The 12,147-nt window shown below is 30.4% G+C and overlaps 2 protein-coding genes across 8 annotated transcripts; both read left to right on the forward strand.

The window, feature by feature from the left end:
* The first annotated feature begins 7,276 nt into the window (after positions 1-7,276).
* LOC111288525 (putative lactoylglutathione lyase, chloroplastic) lies at positions 7,277-10,282 on the forward strand. Of its 7 annotated transcripts, none has more exons than XR_016341664.1 (8): positions 7,278-7,419; positions 7,520-7,791; positions 7,881-7,939; positions 8,014-8,114; positions 8,217-8,357; positions 8,882-8,965; positions 9,045-9,128; positions 9,907-10,282. XR_016341664.1 is itself a non-coding variant. In XM_089759830.1 (7 exons), exons 4-7 carry the CDS (start codon positions 8,064-8,066, stop codon positions 9,988-9,990), a joined length of 360 nt encoding a protein of 119 aa, XP_089615956.1. In that variant the 5' UTR covers positions 7,277-7,419; positions 7,520-7,791; positions 7,881-7,939; positions 8,014-8,063; the 3' UTR covers positions 9,991-10,282. The 7 variants fall into 7 exon arrangements, 5 of the variants coding, with proteins under 5 accessions (XP_089615956.1, XP_089615958.1, XP_089615957.1 ...); XR_016341663.1 differs by lacking the exon at positions 9,907-10,282 and adding an exon at positions 9,241-9,361; XM_089759830.1 differs by lacking the exon at positions 9,045-9,128 and having other exon boundaries at positions 7,277-7,419.
* A 45-nt stretch (positions 10,283-10,327) lies between these two features.
* Positions 10,328-11,887, forward strand: LOC111287462 (small multi-drug export protein). Its single transcript, XM_089759828.1, has 2 exons — positions 10,328-11,010; positions 11,327-11,887. Exons 1-2 carry the CDS (start codon positions 10,475-10,477, stop codon positions 11,739-11,741), a joined length of 951 nt encoding a protein of 316 aa, XP_089615954.1. The 5' UTR covers positions 10,328-10,474; the 3' UTR covers positions 11,742-11,887.
* The last annotated feature ends 260 nt before the right edge of the window (positions 11,888-12,147 follow it).

Below are 12,147 nucleotides of genomic sequence, written 5' to 3' on the forward strand. Positions count from 1 at the left end.
TATGACTGGTACCTAAACAAAATTAACAACTATGATTAATCCCCATTGAAAGGATCAATCTATCATATCCTAAGGTTAATCTCCCTTTTTGGTAGCAACAAAATCACAAATTTCCAAAACTAAATCACTTTTTTTTTTCTTTAACACCTCTGATATTCTTCCTCAAAATTCACTCTCATAAATCCTAACTCTATCTTTGTCAAATTCCTTCAACTCATCCTTCATTTCATTAAATTTTCCAAAGAAAACTTATTTCCCTATTTTTCTTCTATTTTATGTCATTAAATACCTTTAAAAACAAAACTTCTTTATTTTCTCTCTTCATATTTCTTACCTAAATCTCTCTATCATTATTTTAATCCCACATTCTTTTTTGGTTTAGATTATTTTGATTTCAAATTTCAATCTGGTTTCATGTTAATCCTTTAAAACCCTCATCAAAACCTAACCTTTACTATGCTAATTACCTTAAAACTGACACAACCTTATTTCTTCTGATTTCAACTCAAAATCGTCCACTGTTCACCAACTTCTTCTCTTTTTTCAATCACTTTTTTAATTCATTGCTAACTCTATGAAATATAATTATTTAGACTTGTTTTTAGTGTTTAAATGAGTTACTTTTACTTTGCTTTTGGTAAAATAACTTTTTTTTTATTCCTAATGTGCTTAATTTACCGTTTTGTAGGAAATCTTGAAGAAAAGATTGAATATTGGTGAATATTGAAGAATCTTGGAGTTTCTTGATCAATCTTGGATGATTTTTGGTACATAAAAAGTAATCTTGGATTGTTGTTGATGTATTCATGTTGATTTTTAAAAATCTTGAAATTAGATTGATGAATTTATGCAAGATTTACTTTGTCAAACCCAAGGAGTAAGAATTATTGAATCTTGATAAAAAATTCAAAAATTTCAAGCAAAAATTGTGTAAGGGATGTTCAGCCATTATAAGGGAAAAATGAGTAAATTCAAGTTAAATTTAAGTTAGTGTACAATTCATGGGATTACTAATAGATGACATGGCAGTAAGTCTTTTCTCATTGGCCAAGAGAGATGACTTGAAAGTTTATGTGGTATGATGACTTGAAAGTTTGTAGATACTTGAAAAAGTTAAAATGACCCTTAGTTTTCCTATTTCAAGAAAGTTTTTCTATTTTAACTTGAAAATCCCATTTTAACTTGAAATTCCTACTTTGATTAGAAAAGAGTACTTGGTTATCCTACTTGAAATTGATTTTTCTAAAGTTGACTACAAAATCCTAGTTTGAATAAGTATTCTTACCAAGGGTAAGATTTGCATAAAGATAAAAGAGCACTAAAAAAGAAGGCTATACGTAAAGAAAATACAACTCAAAATTTTACTTCTTATATCCAAGAACTTTTTAACTAGAAACATAAGTCTAAGATTTAAGAAACTGATTTGAGACCAACTAATGTTAAGATTTAAGCACAATTTAAGAAAGGTTTAAGAAGTACTAAAGTTTAGTCCAAGTTAGAGTTTTTATTCAAAAAGGCTGTCAAAGGTTTAAAAGCAATAACAAAGCATTGGTTTTTCTTGAAGAAAGCCTTAGCCGTCACCTAATTATCCTTCGAAATTTAGAATTTTTTGTATTCTTATTTTATAAATAACCATCCTTTGTTTACGAAAAATATTGAAATATGGTTGGGTGTAGCCCATCCTAGAGCTTTATAAGGTTTTTTTTTTATTGTTTTATTGTTCTTTTAAGTTCTTTTTAGTTTAAGACTTATGATGATAGACCAACCATTATTTTTTTAATCTTTCTTACTTTATTTTCTTAAGTTTGCAATTCAATTCAATTTCTTTCAAGTTAATTTAAATTTTTCCAAGTTTAATTTAAGTTTTTCAAACAATTTAAATTTTGTTTTGATTTAATTTATGTTTAAGCTCTTTAATTTTCTCTCTTGCTATTTACTTTAATTTGTTGTTTTAATTTATTTCAAGCTCAGTTCATGCTATTTAAGGTTAATTTAGTTATGCTTTAGTTTGATTTAAGTTTCTCAAGTTAAATTTAGTTGCACAAATTATGATTTCAATTTGTTAGATTAGGGTTAATGTTTTTGTAGTTTGTTTTAAAGTTAAATTTGCTTTAGTTAAATTCTGTTAAGTGTTATTGAAATCTATTTGTTTTGCTTATGTTTCATGCATGATAGATTAGGTTTAATTTACTATTAATAAAGTTCAATAAGTTCATTTAATTTACTTTAAGTTTTGGTTGATGTTAATTTAAGTTGTTTAATTCAGTTTTAGTTTAATCTCTATTTTTTCATGTTTAATTGAGTTTGTTAGGTTATTGTTTAGGTTATTCATTAAGTTTCAATTTTCAGTTTAAATTCTAGGATGTTAACTTATTCTTTAGGTTATGAGTTGGATTCAATTTTACTTGTTGCATGTTTAATTATTATAGCATACCTTAGTTTCCATCTTTATTTACAATTTTGATTTATTTAAGTTGTTGTTTAAGTTTAATTCTTTGTTTTTGAATATTTAAATTTTAATTTTAGGTTGTTAGCTTGTTTAATTAGATTTTTGCATAAGTTAATTTTCTGTTTTAATTAGTCAAGTAGTTAATTTAGTTCTTGCATATTAGCTTTAATTTGCTAAATATAATTAATGTATTATAATTTCGGTACTTAGTATTAACTCTATTTACAATTTTTGTGAGATTAATCTTTAGTTATTTGTTGTACGATTTGTATGCAATGGATTAAGATATGTACTATATAAATAGACACATATATTTTGTGGAAATTAATAAAAAAAATTAATCTTAGTTACTTAGTAAAAAGTTTTCTATCCTAAACTCTATTTTACTCAATCATTGGGTATCCACCTAAACCTTAGGATGGGGGGTTATAGACAACTTCAATAGTTGTTCATAGACTATAAAGATTAAATAAGTTATTTAAAGAGTATAACCTACAACATATATAAAATCTATCCCCTAACATGTATAATATATGACACATAACTAATGTAAAAAAAGAGATGAAGGGGTAATTAAGGGAACAAAAGCTTCTTTAGAAGCTTTTCTCTTCTCTTCCTAAATTTTTATCATCTCTGCTATCTTAAAAAACAAGAAGAAAGTTCTAGGGAACTCAATCTATCATCGATAAGAAATCCAACTCAAAACGAATATTAAAAACCCTTCAATCTCATGTCACTGTAACTATCTTACTCTTTTTTTTAATATTGTTGAAATAAATTAAAGCTATCCATAAGCTTCCCAAAGATGGAGGTTGTCACTAAATGAAGCGACAGGTTGGGTAATTTTCCTTTCACCTTTTTTATTTTCCTTGTACGTTTAGTTTTCCTATATAGTGAACTTTTGATAAAACTTTTTTGGGTTTAATAGAGGTAGTCGTCGGATGAAGCAAGAAGTTATAAGAAGGGAGAGGAAAGGTTTTCGATTGGTAATTTTCCTTTCACCTTTTTTATTTTCTTTTTATGCTATATATATATTTTGTTTTGCTTTGCATGTAATTGTTTTAGGAAAAATAATCAGTTTTCTCGTATTATGAACTTTTGATAAAACTTTTTTGGGGTTTAATCAGAATAATAATTATTGAAATAAGGTAAATTTGAATGAAAAATGTATACTTATTAGTTGAAGTTTTTTTTTATTTTTAGACAAAATTGATGTGTTGAAAGATTGGGTTGCATTTGAGGGTATCCAGATGTGTTTTTTCTCTTTTCTTTGTCTTTGGTCATTTATTTTTGCATTATATCAGCTATTCCTTTGATTTTTGTGCAACAAAATACTGAAGAACAAAACTTTCCTTTTAGTTTCATTTCAGCGTTATGTCAACTAAAAGATCTGCTTGGTTGACTATGTTTTTCTTTTTTGCTACTAGAAAATAGAACCCCTGATCTGAACTTCCGTCTAAAAAATGTCTAGGTAAATGATAATCTATTACTTTGTAATGGTTTAAGGGAATGTTAGTAGAATCAGTGGTATTTCAATAAAATTTTATTTGGTTTTTACGTTTGTTTTAATATCTCCATACACCTTATGGCTTCAAGTTGCTTGCATTTTCATTATGTAGATGTGTCTTCAACTCACTCAAGGTTTATAAGCTTCTAGATGGAAAGTTTGTATAACATCAAGGAAAAAGCAAGAAAAAGTAGAATGGAGCATGAAAGAATTTAAAAAAACAAAGCAAAATAGGAAGAGAAAGTAGATGGCAGCTTGTAAAGGAAAAGGATTAGGAAAACAAAGAAAAAGAAAAGAGAAAGGTTAAAAGTAGATCAAGCCAAAAACCAACTGTGGTTAGAGTTAGTCTAAAAGATCAATCCTGATCTGTCATTCTATGGCTAGATTAGATGCAAGCTTTCAATCAATGTGGATTTTTGGGTTGATCTACAAACTAGTGAAGAAAGAAAAATGATTTTTCTTAAGTTACATTTTTTTTTTACATTTATCTGATTATTGTTTCAATTTTAGCAACTAATATCTCTAAATGTTAACTCCTTCCTTCAAAAAAATTATCTTGCTTATTATTTTTTCCTTATTATTTTACTTTTTCTAATTCATAAAAATTTTTTTCTTATAAATTTATACTTTTTAATCATTTCCTTAAATCTCCTTTTTCTTATTAACCAAGTTGACAAGTTTTAAAAATTTCATGGAATATTGAAACATATATTTTACTTTATAGTTATTAGCCTTGAATTGATCCTTATTTTGAAACAACAAAACATTAAGCTAAATAAGTTTGATTAAGATTTTGAAAAATATTTATTTAGTACATGTTCTTAAGTTTTATTATTTTTGGTACTAAATAAATAATATAATTTTCAAAGTTTAAACAAACCTTTCTTTATGTTTTCTTATTTCTCAAATCAAAACTATCTTTAAACATTATTTATTTGAGCTTAAATGAAAGTCTAATTGTTGTTTTTAAAGTGAATTTATTAATTTTGGACTCAATACAATTTTAATAATATTGGTTTTGAGAAATAGATTAACTTAAGAAAGTTGTTTTACAAGAATAAAGTTTTTCAACATTAAACTTGTTTTATTTTTCTGTATTAATTCACAATCTCTAATATTTGAATTTTATATGGTTGAAAAACTCTTTGAGTCTACTTTCTAATGGATCAAACAAAATCAAAATCCAAATTTTTTAAGAAAAGATTTTGAATTTTTACTAGACACTTTGCAGTTGTCTAAAAACTGCATAAAGAATAATTTTAAAAATTCACAATAATTCGTATACAATGAATTAAGTGATGAATTTTATATGGATAGAAATCCTTTTAAGTCTAGTTTCTAAATCTTTAAATGGTTTTTGATTTGGAATTGTATAATTCAAGATATGATCAAATTAGTGAGTAAAGTGCAAAACATGATACAACTGCCCAACTTGACCGGATTGATCCCTGGGTTACAGGATTGATCCCCTAACTAAACCAATCCATCCTTTCTTATAATGGATCGATTGCTTTTTCTTACAGAAACAAAATAGATTTGAAAAACACTAAAAAGAATCAATCCTTTACAAGAAAGGATTGATCGGTAAGGCACATGATCGATCCTCTACCAAAACCAATCAATCCCCTTAGTTGTAATAGTAAAAAATGAAGTGAAATTCCAAGAAAGGATCGATCCCCTATGCCTAGAAACACTCAAACGGCTAGTTTATCAAGCTTCAATAGCTATTTTCAACTCCAAACTATCCCCAAATGACTAGTTTCTAATATCTCTATATATTGGCCATTCCAACACACTAAGAAGATTGATGGATCAAGAAAGTAAGATCAAACAAGCCATATATTCTTTCTCTCAAAGAAATCAAGAAGTTTAGAGCTTTAAAGTCTATATCTTTATATTTATTGTATCCAAATCGTATTTGTTGTCCATTTATCATTTCTTTGTACTTAAACTTAGCAAAAACCTAGCTTTATAGAGGTTATTCTATTATTTGCAAAATTACTTTTGATCTATACAAAGATGGAAGAGAACAAGAGGTGATGTATCCTCTTGAAAGCTTTATCGTGAGATTGGGTAAAATATTACAAAGGGTAGGGGTTTCTATTTTTAGCCTTAAAGAGAAAAAAAATAGGGTTGTATTTTCAATTCGAGATTAGTAGATTGAAGTCTTGGTATGGACAATCAAGAAGAGAGGATGTGGGTGCCTTATGGAGAATGATTGAATCTCTATATATCTTTGTGTTTGATTTCTTTATCCTTACCTCTTTATTTTCATTGTTGATTATATTTACTTCTAGATATATCAATTGTTGTCATTTGCATCATATTTTGATATTGATTTTAATTTTTCATTTAATTATCTTGAAATCATTGTGTGGGAAGAACTTGGAGAAATCCAATTCACCATTTCTTGAATTACCATCTCACCTAAAAAGCTAACAATAGTCATCTTTATTCTTCATGTTTTTAAAAACATGTCATGATCAAGCTTTGATGCACCATTGTTTGCTCTAAAATTGAATAGTGCAAATCTCTTTACAAGTTTGTTTTCTGTGAGAAGTTAAAGTGGTTTGCAGAATATGAGGAAAAGCATGATGTTGAGAGAGTGGGAAAGGGAATGAGTGTGGACTCATGCTTTGTGATTGTGATACTTTCCAGATTGGAGACATCATCCAATGTTTGGAGCAAATGGTTAGGAATCCAAGTTCATTTCATCAGAGAGTGGGGCTGTTCGAATTGAGTGCTGAAACCACTTTTGATAGTGAAATTTTCTGACATAGGATACAGATACTCCCACCATTGGCGCTTTGATTTGTTTGCCCTTGCAATTCTACATTGAAATTCATGCAACGCCTGGCTTTACTACCAGGTTTGCTATGTGTTTAGAGTATGAACAACTCAAGGATCAAATCCTGACAATTTAAGGCCCTGCCTAATAGCAGTTGCAATTTAATCTGGAATTTGTCAGTTGTGGAAGGCCATAGTGATTATTTATAAACAAATTTTGTATACGTGATAAACTTCCTGATAAATATAAGGCAAAAAAAGGACATGCAATTCACCTTTTAGCTACTCTACATGTTTAATTGCAAATGGAATTAAATTTTGTATGCTGTGTGTATGATTCATCACTTTAACATTCATGCTGATGTAGGCTAATCTAGGCCTAAGCATTCTATTTTCTTAGATCATTGGAACCCAGCTTTGACATGGGATAAAGGCTTGATTGCATCATCACACCAAAAGCATCATGTGGGCATAATTTCAGCTTCTTGCCAACCTAAAATCATTGACTTTTTAAGTTGATAAAATTTCCTTAATCAATCAGTTTAATTAACCTATGCCTTTGTCTTGTCTTATCATTTTTTTTATTGTACTTCTCGCCTGCGCCAATGACTTCTGAATTCAAAGGACTTTACCTGGATTTATAGGCATTGAAATTGATTCTTGATAAACTTCAGAAGTGAGTCTTGAACCTTCCTTTTCTCTCCCTCTCTATCTGTTTTTCTTTTCCCTTATCAACTTGGTGTTGGTTATTCTGAGTTGGGTGTGAATTGTTGCAGGAAAGACATTTATGGTGTGTTTGCTGAACTAGTTAATCCTGAAGAGGTAAGCAAAATTTGTTGAGGAAGTGCTTTTAGAGTTTGATTTAATTTATCTTAGTAAGTTTTGATGGATTTTGCAACTTCCTAACTACCACGATGTGACTGAGCATCCAATGGACTTTGCCACGGTGAGGAAGTTGGGCAATGGGATATATTCTACAATGGAACAATTTGAGGAACGTAATTATGGTTCTAACAAGCTTGGTTTATGTAGCTGCAGTTCTCTTAGGGTAAGGTTTTTTGTTAGGATAATTCCAAAGTGTATTTCAGATGTTTCCAATTTAGTTCTTATGGTGTTTCGTTGGTTCCGTAATTTCAGTTTTCTTGTGGCTTGCATCAGTTCTTTGCGAGGAGGTGTTACTTTCTCTATCAGCTGAGGTAATTAATTGTAAGATGCTCTTTCTAGAAGACAAAATATCAAAAAGTCTCACCACTTTATGTATCAATGTCAGGTAATTGAGGTTGCTCCCACAAATTGTGTTATTGAAATATCAAAATCTGCATGATGATGTTCATAGAATACCAAGAAAAGGTATTTTTTCGTTTACAAAATGTAAGTGCATGTAGTATGTTTTGTGATTCTACTTTGTTTATTTTAACCTTTATTTCTTATATACAGAAACAAGTTAAATGCGTATTATTTATGTTTCTGCAGATTGCAAACGGCACAAATGATGTTTACAAAACTGCTGAGGCAGTTAAACCTTTTGGTGGAAAAATTACCTGGGAACCTGGACCTTTGCCTGGTATTAACACCAAGATCACTGCATTCTTAGATCCTGATGGTTGGAAGACGGTATGCCTTTTGAAGCTTTTTATACATTGTGTTATTTGAATCTGAAAATTTACTTTGAATTGTTTATCATTCATCTATATCACCAATATCTCAAAAAAGAAAAAAGAATACCAAGAATGTCTGCTCATTCATGTGCATAATTAAATAGCAAAGTGAACACCGAGTTTATTAGCTTTATGGAGAAAAGTTTTTATTTGTAATTAATGCATGTTTTAATTGTTTTTGCCTAGGATTATGAGGCAACTTGCTTTATTATAATTGATTTACTTTGCTATTTAATTATGCAAGTTTCTGTTGATAATATTGATTTCCTCAAGGTATTGGAGTGAGTTTTGGGTTTACTCTGATATTATTTCTATTAACTCATAAACCAATTTAGAAATGCGTTAGTTTACAGCTGCTTCATGCAGATAAGTTGAAAGTCCTATGCTCCTTAAAAAATTTAAATCAATCATTATAATTATTTAGAATTATACTTATACATCATGCGGATTTAATTTTTAAAAAAATTTGTAAATTTGTAGTGTCTCAAGATTGATGAAGCTGATAGGATATTGCAAGTGAATTTTGAGGAAGAAACGAAGCAAATTATGAAGTATCCTCCTAAGGTGAATCTTTTATGCTATTTATTTTGTTGATTAGAGTGACATCAACATTTTATGATTATGTCATTTAATTCGTCTCTAGGACTGCTGAAAGTGAAATGGACGGAAGCCAAAATAGTGGTACTAACATTCTTTATTAACTGCTGCTGCTAAGTTGTCTGAAGAGGTCAAATTCATTCGAAGCTTTTTTTATTTATGCATTGCCGTTCTTTTAGATAGATCGCTAAAAACATTTTTTTTTGTTTTTAAATTGCTAACAATAGTTCTACTTATTTTAGCTTTATGACGAATTCAAGAAATTGAAGGTAGGTTGTTGCAAATTACTTATAAGTTGGTTTCTGTTTTAATCTAATAATAAAAGGTTAGCTCAATTTTGCCAGCGAGTGGCATTAAGATCAATCGAATGATAAAATTTATTTAGGGGTTGCTATCATTTTGTTATGCATCTTGGAGCATCACTAGACTGAAGAAATAGGTTGGATCAATGAGTAATTTGTTTATCTTTATATGTTATTTCCATTCACAGTTGAGAAGTATTCCTATTGTTAATTTCTAACCAATACGGATTAAGTTACATAATTCCTTTTTCTTTTATATATTATTTAATATTTAAATTATTAATGTTAATAAAAAGTCTCGAAGCGAAACAAGAGCATCCTCCTAGTAAGAACAACTAAATCCTTGAAGATTGGAGAGACAAGCATCAATAAATTAATCTTAAAAATTCAAATTGGCCTTGGAATTAGATAATCCTAAATTTACTAATATTTATACAAATATATAAATACAACCGATTACAAAACTAGTGACGCAACAACTTATTTACTAAGAATTAAACTAATACCAACTCAAGCCACAATTGTCAATAATGAAAATTAAGTGACAGGACACCAGGAGAGCCGTGATAACTCTTAATAAGACCAAGTTTTTTGCTTTTGGTGTAGGGTTTGTGGCTGAGAGGAGTGAGGCGTAGAGCAAAGAAACGCAAATATAAGAATGGAAAAAGATACGCTTCTTTGACGTTTTAACAACAAAAATAAAGGCTAGCTATTTGCCTTTTGACAAAAAAAAAAAAATGTAACAAAACTCAATATAATTTTTTTCCCTAAACCTTATCCCACTTAGAAAGGCCAGTTGCTGTATTTCCTAAAAAGGGGCATGGCTTTGGTTAATCCTTCCTGTTTTTGTTTGGTAATGCCCGCTGACGTCTACCCTCTATGGATACTGGTCATTTTTCAAGGCAAACATGTGGTAAGTTTATTTGTTTGCTAAATCAATATCAAGTCTTGATTCGGCAGGGGCAGGGGCAGCCTTCTCTAATCACTTTTCCTACATTTTATTTTATTTATTTATTTATGGCTTTGTTCTGCAATTTTATAACTATTAAAAAAAAAAAAAAAGTCTCAAATTGGTGCTTAAAAATATACTACTAGTAGTTGCAACAATCTCCAAAACCCATTATTGATGGGGGCAAAAATAAAGTTCCTGTAGCTGCAGTTTCTTATTTTTACAATGGCTGCAACAGCATCAATTGCAACTTCATCACTGCTATTAGCGTCCTCTCTGAGGAAAACCTATCTCAATATCTTTCCCACCCAATTACCTTCTCCCGCTGCTTGTAGCAACCAATCTCTTTTCAGGTCAAGTTTTCAAAACGGGCAGCATAATCCTCTTCCTTTGACCAAAACAAGAGCTTCCTCAAATGGGTTTCTTGATACAGCTTATACAAGCAGAGAAGAGGAGATTTTACCTTTTTCTGAGGCGAAGCCATTGAAATTCCTCGTCTGGGTTGTGTTCTGGGCTTCCTTATCTCTAGTTTGGTATGCTGGGTCTGGGGATGCTAATGCCGCTACTGCTGCTGCTGACTCCATTAGAGCTTCCGGCTTTGGCCTCAAGATTGCTAGTGCTTTGCGTGGCTCGGGCTGGCCCGATGAGGCTGTGGTGTTTACTCTTGCAACACTTCCTATTCTTGAGCTTCGAGGAGCTATTCCTGTTGGTTACTGGATGCAACTCAAGCCTACACTCTTGACAATCTTATCAATTCTTGGGTTAGCCTCATTTTCTTTCTTGTTAGTTCGGGATTTTTTAAGTTTTCATTTCATTTTAGCTTTATTGTTGTGACGAATTTTGATTCAAACCAGTTTATTTGTGGTATTTGTTTGCCTTCAATCGTTTCCATGAAATGCATACTTGTCACTAATATTTTAAGCCAAGATAGCATGTTTCTTTTGAATAATATTTAATGTAATGAGTGTGCTTGCAATTAGATAGTACTAAGACTTAACAATTAGTTTGTTATTCATGATTATCTTGGGAAATTAATAAGTTGATGATAAGTTTACAAAATTTATTATTTGACTGCAGGAATATGGTTCCAGTGCCCTTCATTATACTTTACCTTAAGAGATTTGCTACTTTTCTTGCTGGAAAGAACCAGTCTGCATCTCGGTTGCTTAACATGGTGTTTGAGAAGGCCAAACAGAAGGCTGGTCCTGTGGAAGAATTTCAATGGCTTGGGCTGATGCTTTTTGTGGCTGTTCCTTTCCCTGGAACAGGAGCATGGACTGGAGCCATCATAGCTTCTATTCTTGATATGCCCTTCTGGTCAGCTGTATCAGCCAATTTCTTTGGTGTTGTGTTGGCTGGGCTTCTGGTAAACTTGGTGGTGAACCTGGGTCTCAAGTATGCCATTGTTACTGGTATCGTACTCTTCTTTATATCCACTTTTATGTGGAGTATCCTTCGGAATATTAAGAAATCTTTGTTCTCATCAAACTAATGTTGAATTACTTATTGAAGTAGGTTTTTTTTTTGCTTTTCCATCTAAACAGAAAATAACTCTCCGATCCTTGGGTTTTGATTTGTATGATTCATCTATTAGAATCTTAAGGAGCTTTCTCTTAAATGCAAACTTTTATTCAATTTAGATTGTGATTTTTAGGAGCAGAGACTCAGAAGTATATATGGTCTTTGGAAATTATAGGCAAAGGAATAAGAAATGAGCCTTTCTGCAGGTTGGACATTATTATATTTGGACAATGCCTATAATGGGAAAATGCCATTTTTCAAACCATAGAATCACAATATGCATAATTATATCCAGCTATAATTCATATTCCGGCATGAAGACTGTTGAGGAAACAGCCTTTAAAAAGACAATTTAACAGCCATAAACCATATGATTA

Source organism: Durio zibethinus, chromosome 4, assembly GCF_047325235.1.
Source record: "Durio zibethinus cultivar Kanyao isolate XHJ-2024 chromosome 4, ASM4732523v1, whole genome shotgun sequence".
In the NCBI taxonomy this organism is placed as follows: Eukaryota; Viridiplantae; Streptophyta; class Magnoliopsida; order Malvales; family Malvaceae; genus Durio; species Durio zibethinus.

What these genes read in the sequence shown, in the direction of transcription:
- LOC111287462 (XM_089759828.1), top strand. Translation starts at nt 10,475, where the DNA reads ATGGCTGCAACAGCATCAATTGCAACTTCATCACTGCTATTAGCGTCC. An exon ending in ACAATCTTATCAATTCTTGG is followed by an intron (nt 11,011 to 11,326) that starts GTTAGCCTCATT and finishes ATTTGACTGCAG; the next exon opens with GAATATGGTTCCAGTGCCCT.
- LOC111288525 (XM_089759830.1), top strand. Translation starts at nt 8,064, where the DNA reads ATGATGATGTTCATAGAATACCAAGAAAAGGTATTTTTTCGTTTACAA. An exon ending in ATCCTGATGGTTGGAAGACG is followed by an intron (nt 8,358 to 8,881) that starts GTATGCCTTTTG and finishes GTAAATTTGTAG; the next exon opens with TGTCTCAAGATTGATGAAGC. An exon ending in TTATGAAGTATCCTCCTAAG is followed by an intron (nt 8,966 to 9,906) that starts GTGAATCTTTTA and finishes CTTTTGGTGTAG; the next exon opens with GGTTTGTGGCTGAGAGGAGT.